Here is a 22,291-nt window from a genome sequence, read left to right on the forward strand (position 1 = left end):
AAAACTTTCCTTAGCACATTCCAATTCACAATTGGCAGTAGAGCCTTCCATTGTCCCTGGACAAACTTTATTTCAGATTAGGTCGCTTAATATAATGACCTGAATTTAGGAGCCTCTTGAACTGGCACTTGAAAGTACAGCATTTCAACACGTTCAAAACACAATGCAACCATTAAAAGAAAACCCGAAATTTCAAGCTCTTAATTAAAAGTGACCTGGCACCAAAATGCATGCTGTTAGTTTTAGTATGCCAGTTACTGTTAGATGCGCAATCAAAAAGCATGCCAAAAGCTCTTCATTTCTTGGAATACAAGGTGATGAACAAATTACCACGAAAGCCCTCTGCTCCTCCTGACCTGACTTTATAAACTACTACACAACAGAAATGGAGGAGGGGAACACGAAGGTCTCCACTCCAAAAACTATCCTCCTGGTTCTTAAGTAAGTGGAAAAGTAGCAGTGTGAGGTCTCTCACCTGAACAGCTGTGATTGCAAAACTGCATGGAGAATATATGTGTATTTCTGAAGACAGAATTTTTTTGACCTTTGAAAAGGAATAAATCTAAATAATACCTCCTTGTAAAGGTAAAAAAGAAAGTCAACTAAAGGCTTTTTTCTCCACCTAAATATGTTTTAATTTTGACTATGTAACAGTAGTCCATTTTGGCAAGTACCACAATTTAGAATAGCAGCTCATGATTTCTGGTAACTCAAAATGCCAAAGATATTAAAAACTTGAATTCTTCACATTTGAAATTACTTATTTTTCATCTTTCATATTACTCACTTTGAAAATAAGTTCTCACAACTACCTTACAGGGCAGCAAGGTCGCATACTTCCATTAGTAATATTTAAAAACAAAGACTCACTGGATTTCTTAATACATCATCATCTACATCGAAGTTCGAGGTGTCAGAAGGACTGCTAACTTCTGGAATGTAAGGTGCTTCTAGGTTTCGGATGTTGTCCCAATTAAGTCCTTCAAAAAATGCATGAGACTTAAAATCCTCTATTCCGTTCTGTCCCAGTCTACGTTCCCTGCTGCAGATCAGGCGCTGAATGAGATCTTTTGCTTCTTCAGACACATCTGTAACATGGGATGGAAACTGAAATCGTTCCTAGAGAACAAAACAAACAGAGAAATTTTTAGAGAAGGAATCCATTCCATAACTTTCAACGGTAGTTTCAAGAAGAACATGCTAAATTACAGCAATAAAACTGGAAATGAATAGGCAAACACGTTCGCAGTTCCAGCGAGCAGTGGCAGAGCACAATGTGATACATTCAGTAATAGATTTTTTGCATCCTTGAAATACATTTTAAGACCAAGTAATCACCTTTCAATTTCTTTTATACAAATCTATTTGAAACTAACTGCAATTAGAGTAACTCTACTGGAAAAAGCAAACTTTTTTAAAAAGACATACAGGAATACTGACACACTACAATATATTGAAGATCCTACAATAAAGGCAGATCCTCCCTGGTATTCTTAGTCACAGGTCCACTGAGCTCCTGAAGATTTACTCCTTGAGATATTATTAATTTCAATTCCTTAAAAAACCATAATGGTAGACAATTCTTTACAAAACTTTTTTGTATTTAAGGATGTCTTTTTCCACTTTACAGGTTAAAAACCTGCTTTTCTTACCAATCTACGTTTTACAAAGATTTCGAGTATCATAAACAAACCTAAGATTTAAAAATTGTAATTACAACTAACATCTGAAATTACTCTAGATAAAAATCGCAAGAAACTTTTGGATTTTAGCTTGGTACTACTATCACTGCACAGTCAAAAAGGGAAGGTTAGATTTTTTTTTGTTTTGTTTTTCAATAAAGGATAATAGCACGTATATATCTTTTTATAATACAATTCTTCAAGTTTAAAACCAGCGTAACTGAAATTAAACATTAAAAGTTCCATTGAAAAGCACACAATCATATTGATTGTGTGTCCAAATGAAATTAAATTAAGTCTGCAGCTTCAAATTTCCTCCCAAGTAGTTAAAGAGTCAGGTAGCCATAGTTTACACTAACTATATTTGCAACCAGCTACTTCACTGAAGAAATTGAAGCAAAAGAGAGATTAATATTAATCACAGCAAGAGTGTCAGCTCTGGCAATGATTTCTTGCCTTATCCATCATCATTGCTTCACTGTGAGAGCAGAGCATTGTAAACAACAGTAAACTGCACTCATCCTGGGGAGAAGAAAATGCAACACTACAGCCTACGCAACAGCTTCTGGCTGCCTAGGATGAATACACACATAAACACATCCTCCTAACACAGCCCCTGAAAGGACACCACAAAGTGTTTCTTCTTATTCCCTCGTGTTCAAAACGCACCCAGAAGTTCCAACACTTCTCTACCACTTTCACCCTGGACAAACTCCCTGATGTTACATTCTTCATGCAGCTCAAGTTCATGTTTTTCTTCCGCTTCCACTCTGGGGAATCCCCCCAAACCTCATGTTCCTCATGCAGCTCATATTGACACTGGATGACTTGCCTATTCCCTTTTTTGCGCTGTTATCAATGTGACTGAAAATGTGCTCAGCTGTGTAAATAATACGTTACTTCATTTCTCCTGCACAGCCCAGAGGAAACTTTAGGCCTAACACGAGAGTTGGTTTTAATTCCAATTTTGTGATGCCTGCTTAGATTTTCCAACAAGAACAAGATCAGCATTAAGAGAGAAATTTCAATTTGACAAATAATTCAATTTCTGCAGGTCAGAGAAGTAAACATTCCTAAAACCTGAACCAACAAACCTAGACAATAAGGTTCTAAACCACCGTGAAAAAGCAAAGAACTACCACCACTTGATTATCTTTAAGTGATAACAGTTTCTCTGTAAACATCATAAGCTCAGTGAATGCATAAATGTTTAATACAGCTCTTACTTCATGATTCATAATCTTCCCGTAGGTTTCCACTAATGACTCTGCATAAAAGGGTGTTTCACCATAGAGCATTTCATACATGCAGACACCCAGCGACCACCAGTCACATTCAGGCCCGTATTTTCCCATTCCATCTTCCATCGCTTGCAGAATCTCCGGAGAGATGTAGTCAGGTGTACCCACTGCTACTGAAGACTGTACCTGAAAAACAAGGCAAACATAATTCTCTCAAGTTTTCAGGTTCTCTCAGCAACTTTCTCACTCAGACAGTAGTATTTCTGACAAAGAGAGACCAGGATGTGATTTGGGAAAGGGAGATATTCATAAAAATCACAGCAATAAAGAAAATATTAAGGAAGTAACATGGACTACAAAGATTAAGTTCCAGTCCACTTCTACATAAAATCAGCTAATATATTGTATTCTGAACACAGTGGAAACCCAAAACAGCAGGAAGACAATAGGAGAAAATGTTTTGCCTTTGTGTCTGTTTATACTTTAGAATTGCAACTGGCTGCCAGAAGTTGAAATGAAAAATGATGACGTGGGGAGTTCAGTGCTATGCCCAAGTTTACAGCTTCATTTAAAGATCACAAACCAAGGTCCTTGGGCAAGTACTCCCCTATTTTATTATGTCAGATGTTGGTTTAATGCTTACTGCACAATGTGCAACTGGATGCAATACAGGGGTAAGGTGGGGAATTGCTCTGTGCCCAAGCAGTAGGGAAGCCCTGACCATCAGGGCAATGGCAGAGCAGGTCTCGTCTCTAGGAATATGTTCTCAGGAGTCATATCCAGTTATAACTCCTTCCCATCCAGTCTGCATTTTAATATGGTCAATCCTTGGCAGGCCTTTTATGACTACACAACGTCACCAAGACCTGAGTTTGTGCCAAAATCGTTAAACGATGTTGCATGCCACAGTTTGGCAAACTGCTTATTAATTATCTCCTCATTTTGGATGACTTATATTTTTAAGTCTATCATGGCTTCTCGGTTTCCTGGTCATCTCTGATTCCTACACATAAATAAATAAATATCCTTTTTTAACAAAGGGTCTTTGGACAGTTCATAAAAATCTCATCAGAACTCAAATGTCCAGCAGGAGAAAAGACAAAAGGCAGAGAAACATATCAAAGGATATGTTTATCAAAGGATAACTTTAATGGTAGCTACATGTAAAACAAGGAGATTAAGATGTCAAAAATGTTTTTGTAAGTATGTTCAGTTACACAATTCCCTCAATTTTTAGCACGTCAATAAGCTTACAATCTGTCACCTCCACGATGCAGGCTGGCAATATCGAATAGCTTTAAGACCAGCAACTCACTGAGAAGGTCCCACTACCAGCGACCCAATTAAATTTTGCTTCATACGTACTGTGCCATCTTCACTCATTTTCAGGCAGGACCCAAAGTCTGCCAGTCGTATATGGCCATTCATGTCCAAAAGAACATTATCAGGCTTTATATCCCTGTTAAAATAGAAAGAATTAAAATGATTTAAATACATAACATTAGCTTTGCTTGTAAAGATTCGCCTTGCATCAGAGTAACAAAGAAATTTATGTTGGATACCCACGGATGCAAACTCTTTTTATTGCAGTATTTATGACCCTCTCTTCCTGGTGAACTTACAACTTTGCCTGCAATATTGAAACCTTAGATTGCATCAGAGATTCGGCTCAAAGTTGAACTCTGAATAGTCAAATAACCAAGCAGAACAATTACGGTGAGTCATACGACTGATGGTAGATAGGTAGTTTACTTCATCATCATCTTCAGATTATGTGTGTTACAATATATTGTTTCAAGGGAGGAAAGACAAAAGAGAAAAGGCAATCTTTTAATCTCATGTTTTTCTCCAAGATTTATAACCAACTTCTAACTTCTTATCTAGGAAGATTTTTTTACTACTTCCCTAAATTTTGCCTAGTATTTCTGTTGGCCAGTGTTTTTCACTTGCTATTCAAGACCAGGCTGGATGGGGCTTGAGCAACCTGGTCTAGTGGAAGGTGTCCCTGCCCATGGCAGGGGGGTTGGAACTCGATGATCTTTAAGGTCCCTTCCAACTCGAACCATCCTATGATTCTAAGACTTTCTATACGCTACTGCACAGCACATTTGCTTCTCTGGGTCTCGTGTACATGCAGCAGTTACTCTACAAGCCACTGAGTTACCCCAGGTCTGGGATCAGGGCAATGCCATTTCAACAGGATAGAGTAACATTACAAAGTCTCCAATATCAAAACAAGTCCTTCCTATTATTACATATATATATATATAGCAGGGTATAAATGGTGTACAGCATGCCAAGGCTACTAAATAACATGGAACTAAGATTCCCATTTCATTACTTGATATTCTTTTTGATATCAGGAAGGCAGCCAAAAAGGATTTACTGAAGAGCACCTTAACTGAATTTAGTCCACCAATTAGCCACACTATTTCATAACTTTGTACTCAAATTCACACAAAGTATCAGTAAAAGATCAATCATCCAGACAACTTAATAAGACAGTCCTGATATGTACTATATTGGGGTTTTTTTTCCCAAATTAATAGCCTCAAAATATCTCAAATGATTTTAAGAGCACTTAGCCAGTGTGTTGGGAAGATGGTGAGAAAGGAAGAAAGAAGAGCAAGTGCAGAAAACAGAATCAAATCAGTTATGCACCAATTCTGCAGGATAAAAAGAAGAACATCCATGTCTTCCAAGGTAACATATACCAGTCTCCATCACTTTCTGTAGCCAACACCATCCAGGATCAGCTCCCAACATGGTAGCCTATCACCATGCCATTTTGAAATACTATTATTTACCTGAGCTTGCCAAAAAAGATAACCAAACCAATAAATGTGTTGATTTGGGTTTTTCTTTAGATAACATATTTAGTCAAATAATACTATCTATTAGTAATAAATAAAACCACATGTACTTTACATTAAATCCACTAATCTTGTTGCACCATACAACACTATATTGCTTTTCAAATAGGAAGTTCCAAATGCCACTACTTGTGCTCAAAAACTTAAAAACTGTACAATGGCTTCAGCTTAATTTTTGAGGAAGAAACCAGAATTACTAGGAACAATGAAAAAAAAAAAAATGCTCTAACACCCCTTGCTATGTAGATGTGAAAGTTGACAATGTCTGATTTTTAGGGTGCTGAATTCCACAGTTTCACACTTGAGGAGGCTTATGAGGAAAACCACGACAGGTTTAACAAAAGGTCCTCATATGTGTAAAAATCCTGCCAATCTGATAATTTTTTCCAACACAGATTTAACAAAAGGTCCTCATATGTGTAAAAATCCTGCCAATCTGATAATTTTTTCCAACACAAACTTGAATTAACGCTTTTTAAACAAGGGCTAATGCTTTGAAATTAATTAATGAAACTTGACTAATAACGCTGCTCATTAGCAGTATTAAGACAAAATAGTAAATGCTAATCTATGCCTGTCAACATAAGTTAAATGCATATTGACTTGTTATAATACACAAAAATACGTGCTAACCCAGAAAACCAGACCATTTGATTATGCTTTTCCGATAAACTCACTAGTAAATTTCTATGGTTAAACTTATTTCATGCATTGCACTTCCACAGACTGTCAAGATACTTTTATGGTTCCATAACCACAAGTCAAGTTCAGTGAGTGCAGAGGACTAATAAAGCTTATCTACAACAATTTGTTTGTTTGTTTTTTAAAGAACAGGGCTCACTGCCATTGGAAGCACGAGCCAACCTCATCGAACGCATCTCTGCTTTTCTGCTTTGCATGCAGATCTCGCTTCGCCTAAGGGAACACTGTTTCTGTTCAGAAAAGCTTAATGCCTCCTCTCCGAGCTCCACCATTTCCTATCTACAGCTAACAGGTCATATAAGCCTTTAAAGGGTCCTTGAAATCCTCTCCAGAGCAATCATGCTTCTTCCTAATCCATTCCAGTTGCCAAGCAGTAATTTCTTGGGCATTCATACATCTCCTATTCAAAGTGCTTGTTTTGGCCTCGAGAGCCATTCATTCCTACTGCCACAAGAGACGTTCTTTCAGCCCCATGCAAAGATGTAGCTGGTCAGTTAGTCAGGGCCCCTTCCTCAGAAATGGCTGCAATGGTGCCTCTGGTGAACTTCTCTGAGTCCAAAACATTTTAAACCCACCCCCCCATACTGTCCACATTTACTCACCGGAGTACTACAGAGTTTATGTGTCTTTTCTCTTCCTAATTTTTTACCAGAGATCAAAATCCAAACAGAAGAATTCAAAGCATTACAGTTTGAGAATCCCTGGTGTCTTCTAAATACTAATTGTAAATAAAAACCACCTTACTTACCTAATGGCTTTCACCTGCAAGTTTCACAAAAGAGGCAGTAAAACTGTCCTTATCTCACAGACTAAGAAATAAAGGCAGAAAGAGGTAAAAGGACCTGACCAAGATGTACCTGATCAAAAGCTACTATGAAGTCCACTTCTCCGCAGCCAGGACTTTCACTGAACCTATTCATACGGCCATAAATAGTTTTCAGTTAACTGAAAAACCTCTCTACTCTAATACTCTGTATTTTCTAACTTTGTTTATTGAAATCAAGCCATAAAGTGAGCATATAAAGAGACAACCGCAAAGGTTTCCTGAATTCATTTAGCTTGGCTTTCTAATTGACAGATCACACACAGTTGTTAAATCTGAAATGCAAACAAAGGATAGAAATTTTCACTTGATCAAGACTCCTGTAATGATGAAACAAAACATTTAACGAGTGTCTCCCTTGCACTATTCACAGTTCTTCCAAAACAGAGGAAGCGTACAAAGTGTACTCTGCCTTCCTGACCCGTTTCCTCTGACAGAGAATGAGGAATATTTTATATTCTTAACTACTACAGAACACAACCTGACTTAACACAACGGTAGGCACTGATGGGGAATATACATCCTGTGTGTAGAAGCAATTAGACCGGCACATGCTCACTCATTACAAAAACCATTTGTGGTAAATACAGCCACTGATGTTATCATGGGCTCACTGTGCAGAGCTTCTGCAGAAGAATGTCTAAACATTTGCAGAGAACTCAAACTGCTTCAAACTTCTAGGTCGGCTTGGGCAAAGGCAGACAAATATTCATGGAGTGAATTGAGAATAAGTCAAGAAGCTTGATTAAAGAGAAAAGCTTTAGTAAAAGGTTAGTGAGGTAAATGTCACTGCTTCTAATATCAATCCATCAAAACTTGATATTTAAAATGTATTAGCTTATACAGCTATTATACAGTATATAGTAAGCAAGTACCCACAATAGCTTGCCTGTGGCTACCGTGCCCATTTGTATATGTAGCAATATCTTTAGGATTAACTTGATATAATTGTACATGGGGTTTTTTGCCAAGTGAGACGGTATTTTACCTGTGCACATAATGCAGCTCATGTATGGAATGTATAGCAAGCACCATTTCCCCAATGTAGAACCTAGCCATATCTTCAGGAAGCTTGTCTTCAAACTTACTGAGAAGTGTCAGTAAGTCACCACCAACGTAGTAGTCCATCACTAGATACTGAAAAGGGAGAGATAAAGCAGTCAAGTATTGAGACAGCTGGTAAGGAAAAAGAAATTAAAGTTCATCAGCTAATCCCCCCAAAAAAACCTCTCATAAATTTTTTTCTATGCCTGGAGAAAGTTGTCAAAATTGGTAATTTTCTGCGTTACTTTTATTTGCCTATTTAGTGTAAAAAGATATCATATTCCTTTAATAATCACAGTAAGGAAGACACATCAGCATTCAGTTCTTACCATACAAAAACCATCCCATAACCATGATATGGTAGCAACAAACAAGTAGGTCTAAGTGAGTTTATTTCTGTCTTAATTACAGACACAAAAAGAATGATCTAGTATCACCCGAACTAATGCAGGTTGTCAATCCTTAAACGGAGAATTTCCAGATGATTCAGGAAGAAGAAACTATAGTTAAAAACAATACTTGACACAGCTTAGTCTAAAATATACATTTCGTTACTACTTTTAGGTTTTGGTACCATTTCAATACTACTAGCTGTTCTGAAAGTGGGACTTATCATATCAACATCTTCAAATACACATCTTGGCACATGCCACATCATGGATGCATATCATAGCTGGCAGGGGCTTGATGACACTATACATTAGGAATGCCCATGACAAGCCAGAAGCACTGTCAAGCCAGAGGCAATAGAGTGGGAAATGTAAAAATCAAATGTTAATGTTCTTTTAAATATATTTCAATTAAAAAGTAAACAGCCTCCTAGGCCATTCAGCCCTTACCCTGTCCACAGAAAGGACCAATAGGGATAAAGTAACATGAAAGAAACTTGCTGTTTGTCTCCCATACCACAAAATGAGGATTTCATTTAGTTATTTCCTAGCAACATCCACCTAAATCCAAACCATCTTTTAAAGTATAATGACTTTACCTAGTACTACAAGATGATATGATACATGGTTTCAGGAATAACTGCTTACTCTGGAATTAACCTTCCAAAGCAGTCATCTTATTTTTCTCCTCAAGGCAAAGCAACCTACAACCTACTGTCCCTGCCACAGATTCATCGTTCACATGGGAAGTAAACTAAAGAAGATAGAAACCCAAAAAGAACATAAAGTGCAATACTAATAATTTCCTCACTAACTTTTGGCTTAAAAGAGCAACACCAAATGGCATAGGTTTTGATATTTTTCTCCATCGCATTCAAATTATAGCTTAATCTGATAGGCAAATTTCAGCACTTATGTCGAAATCATGCAGTCCATATTGCACAATCCATCGAGGAATTTTAAATGTGTTGGAACACTGTACACATGCAACAATTATGTTTGAAAACAAAAGGCTACAGACAGAAACCAGTAACCTTTTAAAAGGGATATTCTATTAAAGCATATTCTCTTAAATTCAAGGCTAAGAGAACTTACAGAGCCTTCTGTGGGAGCTGAAATACCCTGCCTGCCAAAGAGACAAGGTAATGCACTTCTCTCAGCTCCCACAGCGTTCATAACTCAGCAAGAACTCAGCTGACCCATGAAATGAGGCACTTGGATCAGAGGAAGATGGTGAGACCGCTTCTATAAGTAAGTCAAATTCTATTCATCTTCCAATTCACAAAGATCTTCTTGCCTGGAGGCACGTCTCCCTTTGCATGGGGTTAAAATTAAGGCTATTCTGACGCTAAAATCTAGAGGTATCCCATTTCTTTCAGAGAAGTGACTGCATCAAACAGAGGGAGAGTAGTTGGAAAACAAAGGAAAAAAAATACATCAAAATACTCTCATGAATACTCAGAAGCCTTTAAGAGGCTGACAGCAGACAAACACACATATCCTGGTCTCATTCATGAGAAGGGCAAAGAAAATTTTTCTGGTAAGTCACAAAAACACTATCAGATTTGCATCTGGAAGATCAAGAACTTCAGGTCACATAAGAGTTTCTAATATTTATGGACTATGTTTTACCTACACTGTATCTGCTTCAGCCAAATCACCAAAGGCTTACTTGACCCATCAAACTGTCTCTACAAAAGCTTTCTAAGAACCAGAAAAAAGCCACGCTAGCATTTCCATGTGATGTCATGTAAGAGTTGGTAGTTTAGAAAACACTACCACATGGTGTATTTGCCTCTAAACCAAGAAGAACTACAGGTGCAGAACCAGAAAATGAACATTTTGTGTTTCTTGCTTATATTTAAGTTCTGCATCATCCCATGTTCTACTAATATTAAATAGAGGGAATAAAACCACAATTACTTCTAGACTCTCCAACGGCATCTACCACTTTTCTACCTTAACATCTTACCTTCTCTTTATTTTTCATGTTCTTAACCCCTTATCATGCAGCCAGAAGTGGACATCAAAGCCCTAGGTGTGGGAAGACACCAAGGTTCTCTCTCTGCTTTAGGGTCAGCTTACACAGTTTTGTATTTTAGAAACACTAGCTATAATGCACAAACATCACTGGTAGCAGACACCAGAACCTAGAGCTTTCTCGTTCAGAGGATCAATGTCCACTCCAGGTTGGAGAATCAAGCTCTGCTGTCTGTTCTTGTTTTGTTCTCAGCTTTGCATGCTGTTCTACAAGGATCAAGGATGAACAGCACAGCTAGAAAGTAAACCCAATCTGCCCAGGTTCTGTAACACGGCAGCACTCTCTCAAGATAGGGAAAAACATAGCTATAAACTTCTTCAAGCTGAGCAGGGAATTGAAGAGATCTTTTAGCCCCTGGACAAGTGAAGCACTAAGACAGTACAGAAGAGAACCTTCTCTCCAGGTTTTTGGATGAAAGTCACTCGGACAAGTGAAGCACTAAGACAGAAGAGAACCTTCTCTCCAGGTTTTTGGATGAAAGTCACTTCCTGCTGTGTTTTCACCTTTTCTTCATGCATCATTTACAATAGCGTGACTGAGATGCAGATAGACTCCATCTGTGAGCACCAGACACTTCCATGAGGTGGATGCTGAGTAACAGCCCAAATTGGAAGGCAGCATCTCGGCACACGTGGAACCAGACCTCAGGCAAGCTGGGAATCTGCTGGCTTTGGCTGCCAGGCAGAGCTGTTGCTTTCTTAGATACTGGGTCTTAAATTAGATGCTAGATGTCTAAATTCTGCTGTCAAGTGAAACTGCAACATCTAAATGCCTTTGGGAACTTAGGGAAAAGAAATGTGTTATATTGCTATAACTTGCTTGGAACAGATTTGAATAAAATGGTATTAGCAACCCTAGATACCTCTCTATACTGTCCTTACTATGGCTTGCTATCTTGCACAGCTAACAATTTTTTTTAGGTATCTCCATTCTTAGGAGCTACTTGGAAATATGACGTTATAGGATGTCTTAGGTTATTTTTATGCAAGACTAAAGGCTGTTTGGTTCTGTGGGAATTTGAAATTTTGAGCTATGTTCACGAGGAGGTGCTAGAGATAACTAAACTTTGAGAGGCTGAAAATCTGGGTCTATCACAAAGCATTCAACGGAAACAGCCTGTAAATGAGTGTCTGAGAGTCTACTGCTTACTTGCTGATGATGTGCTTGTTATTCATGACAGTCACAATAATTTGTTTTGTTTCAGCACCTGTGAAAAAGTTTGAGTATCCTCAAACTCCTTCATATACTTAGTTCCTGAACTCATTGGCACCCTTTAACAGTACATTTTTTTCTATTTATAATCATGACCTTCTACTGTGATACTGTATCTAAAAGCGTTAAGAAGGTGTAAAACTTTTACTTTAGAACTCTGTTTGTTGTCACAGAAATAGCAGGTTTGCAAACCAAGCCTGAAGGAGCAGCACGGAAGCTGTATGGTTCAATATGCTATAGTATGTTGGGGCTTTACTGATTTTGCTCCTGACCAGCACTCTCCTGACTTCTGTGACTAAGGCTAACATAGCTCATATGATATAATTCTAGTAACCCATCATTAAAAAAAATGTATTAGGAGTAATGACTTTCTTTATAAACAGTTGCTAAAGTCTCTCGAACTACAGAGATAACCGATCTCCTGATTTAAAAAGGTTATTTTATTTAAATATTTTTAAGAAATAGGCTATTTTTTTTCCTGAGGGTTTTAAAATATCAGTTTAATCATTTTTTTAAATAAAATTTTAAATTACTTTTGCAATTTTTAAACAAAATCTTACTTCAAAAGACATTCTGAAAGTTTAAAATAAAATGAAAATATTTCTTATTTTCATGGAGTTAACACCTCATATTATATAATTGCAATGTTATCCAAAAAACATTAAACTTAAGCAGGATATATTTTATGCAAGGGTAGATCAGTTAAATTAAGATGCTTAACTAAACCTCTATATACTGTAGTACTATACAATTCCTCACTCTCCTGGAGTTACAGTCAGTCCTTTGAAGTTTTTCTTCAAGGAGAAAACAAGAATGTTGAAACACTGCTGTGAGGCATGAGGTGGACTGATTTATTGCGCCAATATCCTTAAATGTACCAAAAATAAAGTTCTTTCATAAGCTAAAGCTTTTACTTGTTATGAATCAAACATACCAAATAGTTCTCATCTTGAAAGGCGTAGTGCAACGTAGTAATCCACTGGCAATCTCCGTTCACCAAGACATTTCTCTCTTCTCGGAAGCAAGCTGTCTAAAGGAAGAGAGGGGGGAAAAGCCATTGTCAACATCAACAAGTAGTTTTCACAGGATGAATATATATGGATGTTTTATGGGATTATTTAAAATTACTGAACAGAGGTCTCTATTCATTGGCATTCAGTCTGTGCAAGTGACAAGCCAGGGAATCTCTGCAGGCTTGCACTTAGGCATTCAGTCACTCTAATCCTGACTGCGATCTTAAAAAGGAAAACAAAAAAACAAAAAAAAACCCCTCAACAACCAACACACACCCCCGAAACACCAAAAAGCCCACAAACTGATTCAAGTCAACACCGAAGTTTTGTTCCATAATGTATTTTTGAAAGCCAGCAAAATGATAATTTGCCAGTGCAATCTGCAGCAGAAAGATAGTGGCTCTAGGAAAGTAAGTCTAGTTCTTCTGAAAAAGACCTTCGTGAAAATAGAGTTTCACGAACACTTTTCTACAGTTCAGGTTCCAGACACTGGCAACACACTATAGGAAATAAGCAAATTTTACAATTACTGTCTTATCTTTGTCCAGTATAATACATTTTCATTTTCAATAATCTTTCCTCTACTTCAAATAGCACACTGCAGCACTTCAGAGAAGCCAGCTCTGTGTAACAGATTTTCTCAGCACCTTTACATAAAACCAACTTTCATAAACTTCAAGCGAGTCTTCCTTAATAAAAATATATTAACGTTTTTATTGGATCAGAACTATCAAGATGCAGATCTTGGGACTCTTCCACTACTCTGGATTCAGAGAGCCACTAGTGGGATATTCGGTAGCTGCGGATTCAAGTGTTGGGGTTCTAGATAATAATTGATTTTATTTTTTTTGTTGTTGTCATTGCCACTTATCGGGATGTGTACTATGGAAGGAACGTTCCTCGGAATCTGAAGCCTTCCCATATACTGATTGCACCTTATAAAGGTCTCAACCATTTTTTCACTCTATGGAAGCAAAAGTCGACTTACATTTCTAGTGAAGAAGACAATACTGCAGCCACGTTGTAAAGCTAGTAATTATTGGTGCAAGGAGATGTAAACCGCAATTAAACGTTAACTGAGAGTGGCTTAACGGTTTCTGAATCCAAGGCCAAAGTATCGCCCTGCAAAAAGTTTGGCAGCAAGGGCAGCTCCGAGAAACCCTATCCCCTGCCTGCTGTGGCGGAGCACGGCGCTTCTCGGAGCCCCTGGCACCGCCGCGGCAGGCGGCTGCCAAGGCAGGAAACCAGCCTGTTTATTTTTGAAGACATGGGTCCCTTGATCCAGCTCACTGGGCAACCTCAAACAGCGAGGGAATGCTACTGACACTTCAAAAGCAATAAGGCCGCTCAACGCTTTGCGTCACGAATTCAAAGTATAAAACTCTCCTTTTTCTGCTCAAAAGGCCTCGAGACGTGCCTCGAAAAAGCACGACATGCTGCCTAATCAGCCAGTCAGGGCTTATTTGGAACTGTCAACAGTAATACGCTAATGACTATGTATTTTTGCTGTCAGAACAACGAATACAAATGGTCCACCTTATCAACATAAACGGCGTGCCTATTTTTGCTTGCAAGCCATTTACGGATGTCAGTTGATATTCACTAATCTTTCCTGTATTTTAGTGGCTTCCGACCATACGGGGTTTTCTTCTTGCAGCCAGTACACAAAAAAAGCAGTATTTAGGTAACTTTTGGCTATGTTTAATATGTCATACAAAACAAACATAAACCAGTATAACAATGTGCTTCTTGGACCACTCATCCAGCGGATAATAAAACGCCTGCAGTCTGCTTTTCAGTGGAACTGCCCGCTTAAGAGGCAACTGTATTCTTGCAGGCTTCATTTTAAAAACTAACAAGATTTACCACATTTGGGAAATTTTAACGCCCAGACGTTTTATGAATTTGGTATGCAAGTTATAAAGTCTTGCTTATCGAGAAAAGCCAAATCAAGTGAGCAAACCAAACAGGAAAAGATGGAGTGGCACAACAGAGAAGCTGGTGCCTTTACTGTCTTTTGTAGGTGGGGAAAATCAGGAGGACGAGGACTGAGCTGATGGTGACTTGTCCTAAGTGTCTATTGGGAAAACTATTGCTTGTTATACCTCCTTCTTGGTGGATAACCCTCTTCCACCTCTTGCCTGCATGAGTGGGTAACAGGAGTCAGTTGGTAATTTGAAGGGGATTTGCAAACAGCTGTTTTCTCAGGACATCTCTACATGTAAAAGTTTCATCTATTTAGGTAGGGCATTTAATTAAGTTACTTTTAAAATGACTGCAGTAAGCCAGCATAGCTGTATTTCCATTAGGTTATTATTGCCGTTAAATTTTAGAGGGTGGCAGAGCCCTGGAAGAGGCTGCCCAAGGAGGTGGCAGAGTCTCCTTCTCTGGAGACATTCAAAACCAGCCTGGACAAGTTCCTGTGCAACCTGCTCTGGGTGGACCTGCTCTGGCAGGGAGGTTGGTCCAGATGCTCTCCAGAGGTCCCTTCCAACCCTATGAGATTCTGTGATTCTGTATTGTATACTGACCAGTGAATTAACCCAACTGAAACCTGTCTAGAACAGGCAGCCAATTTCCCCCATGCAGGGGAAGGCTTGATGCAGAACTGCTGATGCAGCACAGCGTGGACTCTCCCGACAGCTCCAAGAACATCAGCTCCTAAAGAGAGCGTGGACCCATGGCCCGACTGTGACTAAAACAGGCACAGGCAGCGGTGAAGAGGGGCTTAATGAGAGGGAGGAGATTAATCCACAGGAAAAGAGCTGGCACTGACTCACTGAAAGGAAGGGAGGGACTGGGAAGGGTAGGCTGTGGGGGAGGAGGTGTCAGGAAGGGGACAGAAGAATAGGACAGGGAAGGGTCAGCAGGCTCAGCCCTCAGCAAGCAGCCAGCCTTTGCCCCTGAAGAGAACTGCTGCAAGTATTGATGCGCTACATATATTTTCCCCTCCAATCTATTGCTCATTTACCTGCTGACTTAAGTAATATTACATCTGCCAAAAGGGTTTCCTCTACTGTGCAGCGCCGTCAGGAATGTGCCCCTTCCCATGGCACGTTCTCAGTAGGTCCCTCCCTAATCTGTGAAGTGCCCATTCACGTTTACATAATTTGTTGTGACAATGTACATCTCCTTTCATCAAAAATACCCTTCTTAAACAGATTTACCTTCTTAACATGTTTTGTTTTACACTCTGAATCCGTGATTCTCAAGTATTTAGTTATAGTTTCACCAGTTATATAAATCCTGTTACAAAGTGTAGGATGCAAAGCTCTTTCATGCACGCTTTCTGAATGCAAGAGAAAAAAAGACCTTTTCATAATGTTTTTGTATACAGCTGTGAATGCCGTAGTAGCACCACTCTCAGCTTTCATGTAGTCTTTAACTTGCCTTTATTGTAAACAAAAATCTGGCCAATAAATTCAGGGTAAGAACTAGGGCAGACTGTCTGGTAAACGAATACAGAGTAATGCTGAGAACAACAGATGCCTGGAAGGGACTGTCAGACTTGATTGCATTAAAACAGCTTAAGGAAAAAAAAAGAAAAAAGAATGAAGCTCCTATGCTCGTGAAATAATTCTTCCTAATCTGGAAGAGCTTCGATGTAATTTTCCTAATGCCATTTTAAAAATACTCTGTGTTAAAGAACCGTATTACTTACCTCTGCCCTTTTGAGCATTTCCCATTTATTTAGAATTTTCATTGCATAAATGCGCTCTGTACACTTCATTTTAACAACTGCAACCTGAAACAATAAGATATTTTTATTTAGCAAAAGCATAGAAATACAATATTTATACAGCTTAATATTCACACAAAAGCATGTTCAGAGAAAAAAAAAATTCAAACAGCTAATTGTTCACAAATCAATGAAATGAGTTACCAAGGAGTCATCAGCAATCAACTCACACTGATAAACTACAGCTTGAGTCTTTGCTCCTTCTATATTGCCCCTACGCTACTCCTATAAACCATACACTTGATGCACAGCACGCCATGTGTGGTCAAGTGCCCAGGATGGTGGACAGGGGGGATGATACAGGAGGAGCACCAAGCTTTTAATATGAAGATGGGCAGTAAAGCTGCATTGTTTGCCAGGAACAAGCGATGCTTGTACGCCCTGCCTTCAGCCAAGGAGGCAACATTTAAAAGGGCAGCCTGAGAGAACAAGAAAGGCCGCTGTCAATAGAAATACATTACATTTGACTAATTTGTTTTCACATTTCAGGTTTCAGAAACTTGAAAGATATTTGCAAATTAACGCGCTTTTGTGTACTGCATGCAGATATTCGAAAAGAAGCGAAAACAGTATTCATTTACTTATTAATCATTTTGCTTGAAGCATTTTACTATGCATCCTGTGTATTAGACTTGCTTAGACTGGTCTGTTATGAACAGTAGCTGCACACATAGCTGTATAGCGGAAGAAAAAAACAGAAGAATACAAAAACTTCAAGGCTTAGGAATGCAAAGACTTTAGTTTGACCAAGACTTGTATTCGCCGAGACCGAAACTAATTCTTCTTGTAGTAAAGCCATCATTTCCACAAAATTCTTCCAGTTGGCAAAAGAAAAGCAGGCATCGTGACTTAGACAGCAACATTTTCACAGGACTATGTGTGGACCGCTTGAATATTTCTGCTGCTTCTCAGCTCGCCTCTACTTCAGAAGCAGAAAACCAACCAGCATCAATTGCTTCCAACAGAGCTCTGAATAGCAGTGGGAAAAGTAACAGGAATGACATCAGCTCGCCTCTTCTGCTGCTTAAAAAATCTTACAGATAAGGGATTCAGGAGCTGCAGCAGCTCTAAGAAGATGCTGACTATAACGCCAGGTTGGAATAGTGAGTCAAAGAGAGCAACACTACACGAAGTCTGAAGCCCTGAAGAGGGAAATATAATACTTCTCTGTACCTTATCATAGAATCATAGAATGGTTGGAGTTGGAAGGGATCTTAAAGATCACCAAGTTCCAACCCTCCTGCCATGGGCAGGGACACCTCCCACCAGACCAGGTTGCCCAAAGCCCCATCCAGCCTGGCCTTGAACACCTCTAGGGATGGCACATCTACAACTTCCCTGGGCAACTTGTTCCAGTGTCTCACCATAAAGAATTTCTTTCTGGTATCTAATCTAAATTCCCCCTCTTCCAATTTAAAACCGTTACCCCTTGTCCTGTTACTACAATTCCTGATAAAAAGTCCCTCTCTGGCCCTTCAGATATTGGAAGGCTGCTAAGAGGTCTCCCCCATAGCCTTCTCTTCTCCAGGCTGAACAAGCCCAGCTCTCTCAGTCTGTCCTCATAAGAGAGGTGCTCCATCCCTCTGATCATCTTCCTGGCCCTCCACTGGTCCCGTTCCAACAGGTCCATGTCCTTCCTGTGTTGAGGACACCAAATCTGGACACAGTACTCCAGGTGGGGTCTCACGAGAGCAGAGTACAGGGGTAGAATCACCTCCCGCGACCTGCTGTCCACACTTCTCTTGATGCAGCCCAGGATGAGGTTGAAGTGAAGAAACTCCAGATGAGGGGCAGGGGGACGATTGCTCCTCCAGTAACACAAGAATGGGATATTCATGTTTAGACACCCGACTCTGCAGATGCGTATCTACACCTCCCACCCCCTCGGTGTGTGAAGCTCCACTCACCAGATCCCGTAATGGATGAGGAACACCTAGCACATGCCTGCACAAAGAGTCACGTAATGGAAACGTATTTTAAGAGAAGGTCTAGCAGGTATCCACCACAGGAAAGGCATGGGAATCTGGCACTAAACACATCTGGGAAAGACGCAGCATTAAGAAGCAGCTTCTGTAAGTGATGTAGAACATCCACAGCTACATCACATCCCCTTGTCTCCTGGCCTACAAACACCTCCCGCAGACACGGCTCGTGCTGTGGGGGAAGGATGAGTAAGAGGAGGAAGGCTCAACCAAACACATGAGGATCCTTGGAGCGTAGGAAACTGATCAGCACCGACCCTCAGTAATAGCCCAAAGCATTTAGCCTTGCTCTCAAGCCTCATCATGGCCTTGCAGCTAACAGCCATCGTAACAACCACTCTCCATACACTTAATTGAATCATTACCCTGATACAGCTGAAGGCACACTCTAAGTCAAACTGCACATTAAAAGCTTTCGGAAGCTGCAAGACGCTGATGTTACCCACTATATGTTTTAAACCCTTCCAGACAGAACACCATGACTGGAGAAGCACCTCCATCTCCACTGAAGGGATAGACCAGAACTGAGGGCAATCACCTGCTGAGGATGAACAAAAGCTCTGGGGCAGAAGCCATTTGCAAGCGTAGCTCTGCGAGCCCTGGAGGAGCCACGTTCCAGTTCAACCCCAGCACCAGAACTGCTCAGCCCTTCAAGTACAAACACAGGGCACAAATCAGAACCCAGACATTCACCTCCTGTGCTTTTTTTTTTTAATCCAAGGCCATCTCTGTCTGAAAGCTCTGCAGGATGGGGGGAAGCCTGAAGGCTGCTCAGCTGCTGAGCAGTGATGGGAGCCTGGCACCGCAGAGGACACGCAACGGCTGAGGGGCTGAGGGAACCTTAGAACAAAGAGGTAAATGAGAACAGGCCTGGAAAAAGAAAAACGAAAGGCAAAAGGAAGCCAAATCTGTAAGACCTATTTAGCAATTCCCCAGTTGCTATCTATATTAGTGCTATTTATTTTCGACTGAAAGGACTGCTTAAAAAAGCCCAATTTAAACTTTCTGGAGGAAGATAATTGTCCTTTGTGGAAGAAAAAGTAGAATTAATAAGGAAAGTTGAGTCATATTTTCACATTAAGTGGTTATCAAGTTATGGCAGCAGTAAACACGCTGCTGCTTTAATTGTAAGGGTGATGGTGGGACAGCTGCTTGTGGTAGCAGAAAAATTCATTTAACCACACAGCAAAATAGATAGTTCCTCAATAATTTTATCTCTGAAAAGAAACCTGAAAGGTGCAGAAGATGTCTCAAGAGAAGCAGCAGAATTTTGGCCTGACTAGACCTGACTCCTCAACTCACTCTTACAATTAAGATCATTTCTTTTTAAGAAAACAAACAAACAGAAATGGAAAACCCAAATCTCACTGAAGTCTGAACTGAAAGAGGGAAGCACAAACTAAATTATGCCTTAAGTAATGGCAATATTGCAAAAAAATCCTACACCTTTTGTTCCATAAAACACCTCGGTGTTTCCTCAAGTTACTTTTCTTTCACTTTATTCATCAGGTGGCAGTACTTCTAAGTCTTCATTTATCATACAAGGCTTTGGCTGCTTCTGAGATGTTGTGGTATAGTTGTTTTTTCTTACTTCTGCATTAATTCCCCTTTCTCTAGCATACCTCAAATTCAGTTACACTGACCACTTTGTGAGATCAAAGAGAAACCTATTTTATTGCAATTGTGCTAACCATACAAAATGTCAGGTTTTAAATATGATGGCTCCTATACCACATACCAATCCACCACATCTACTGACGTAAGAAAAAATACTCTGTTTTCAGAGGTATTCCAAAGGACGCAGATTTGTACACTGCTGCAAATGCCTACTTTAAGAACAAAAGCACTGCTTCTATCTTCAAAGTTTAAAAGTCTACTGGCCAAACCACTGCTCGTGTTATGCACAGACTATAAAAGACCAGGATTTAATTTTGATGCTCACTCTTCATTTCCAAGGCTATTAGAACTTACACTGTAATAGAAGTTAAAAAAAAAAAAAAGTATGTTAAGGCTAATGAAAGGAAAAAAAAGTGCAAGCAGAGGTATAAAATAGCTTCTGAAGAAGAAGATTTAATAACCTAAAATATTCCAGGCCTGGAAGAGATAACAGCTATGACAGGCATATCAAATCATGTCGTGGAAAAGATGAACTGAGAACAATTATTTGCTGTTTCTCATAACACAGAAATTGAAAAGCATCGAATGAAAAGGTAGCAAGAGTAAGGAAGTAGCATTGTCACAGAAGAGTTTTGGAACCCAGCCACAGGCTGCTGTGGACATCTAAGTGTTCAGAAAGTACTTTTAAGTTCATGCTTAATACCTGAGTGAGTAACACACATAGCAGAAGTCTCAGGGACTACTGATCCCCGAGTTACAGGTGTGGTTTGGGAGTCCCTGAACCTTCAGCCACTGGAAGATGGGAGGGTTCAGCTCTGCTCTGGCCTTGGACTTTTCCTGCATCTTTCTAGCTGGCCAAAGGGAATGGATGTGGGCCAATTAATTCACACACCTTTGACCCAGAGCAACTAACTTTGATACCTATGTCGAAACAAGAAAATCAAAACTTATCCACCTTGCATCCCGTCATGCTAGGCTGGAACGGAGAATCAGGGGTTCTGAACACTAAACAGCCAGAGAGTGGTTTGGTAGAGAGGTTTAAGAGATTCTTTTTTACCAAGTCTTAAAACACTGATAAGGAGAAGTTCCCAATGCGGAGGTTCCCCCTCCACTGCAGCCCCCCTTCCAGGCAAGTCAGTGTGGGTCTCAGCTGTCACCAGCTGATCCGATTGCCGTCACTGTGACTCGTCACAGCAACAGAGACACTGCAATAAAGGTCAAGAATATAGAATCATAGAATCATATAGGTTGGAAGAGACCTTCAAGATCATCTAGTCCAACCATCAACCTAACTCTGACAAAAAACCCCATTACTAAACCATGTCCCCCAGCACCATGTCAACCCGTCTTTTGAACACCTCCAGGGATGGTGCCTCAACCACACTCCTGGGCAGCCCATTCCAATGCTTGATAACCCTTTCCGTGTAAAAATTTTTCCTAATATCCAAACTGAACCTCCCCTGGAGTAACTTGAGGCCGTTTCCTCTTGTCCTGTTGCCTGTGACTTGGGAGAAGAGACCAACCCCCCCTTTCTACACCCTCCTTTCAGGGAGTTGTAGAGAGGGAGAAGGTCTCCCCTCAGCCTCCTTTTCTCCAGACTGAAGAACCCCAGCTGCCTTAGTCTCTCCTCATAAGACTTGTGCTCTAGACCCCTCACCAGCTTCGGTGCCCTTCTCTGGACCCGCTCCAGCACCTCAATGTCTTTTTTTGTGGTAAGGGGCCCAAAACTGGACACAGCACTTGAGGTGAGGCCTCACCAGTGCCCAGTTCAGGGGGACGATCACCTCTTGGATCCTACTCACCACACTGTTCCTGACACAGGCATATCTCCTCAAGAACCTCAGAAAGCCTAATGAATCCTACTGCCTATACTTCCCACAACTTTTGACATATTTATGTCAAAAAAAATGTATAAGAACTGGGGCTACAGCAT

At 40.0% G+C, this 22,291-nt stretch overlaps 1 protein-coding gene across 1 annotated transcript in view; it reads right to left on the reverse strand.

Moving 5' to 3' along the window:
* The window catches only part of CDC42BPB (CDC42 binding protein kinase beta (DMPK-like)), a 66,513-nt gene that overhangs the window by 36,288 nt on the left and 7,934 nt on the right, over positions 1 to 22,291 (reverse strand). The window contains exons 2-7 of the mRNA XM_014957556.1: positions 16,682 to 16,765; positions 12,942 to 13,037; positions 8,310 to 8,458; positions 4,289 to 4,382; positions 2,909 to 3,109; positions 871 to 1,119 (exon numbers count right to left, since the gene is read on the reverse strand). Coding sequence (XP_014813042.1) covers positions 871 to 1,119; positions 2,909 to 3,109; positions 4,289 to 4,382; positions 8,310 to 8,458; positions 12,942 to 13,037; positions 16,682 to 16,765 — 873 coding nt within the window. The remainder of the gene's footprint in view (positions 1 to 870; positions 1,120 to 2,908; positions 3,110 to 4,288; positions 4,383 to 8,309; positions 8,459 to 12,941; positions 13,038 to 16,681; positions 16,766 to 22,291) is intronic.

Source organism: Calidris pugnax, unplaced genomic scaffold (assembly GCF_001431845.1).
Source record: "Calidris pugnax isolate Ruff unplaced genomic scaffold, ASM143184v1 scaffold211, whole genome shotgun sequence".
Lineage (NCBI taxonomy): Eukaryota > Metazoa > Chordata > Aves > Charadriiformes > Scolopacidae > Calidris > Calidris pugnax.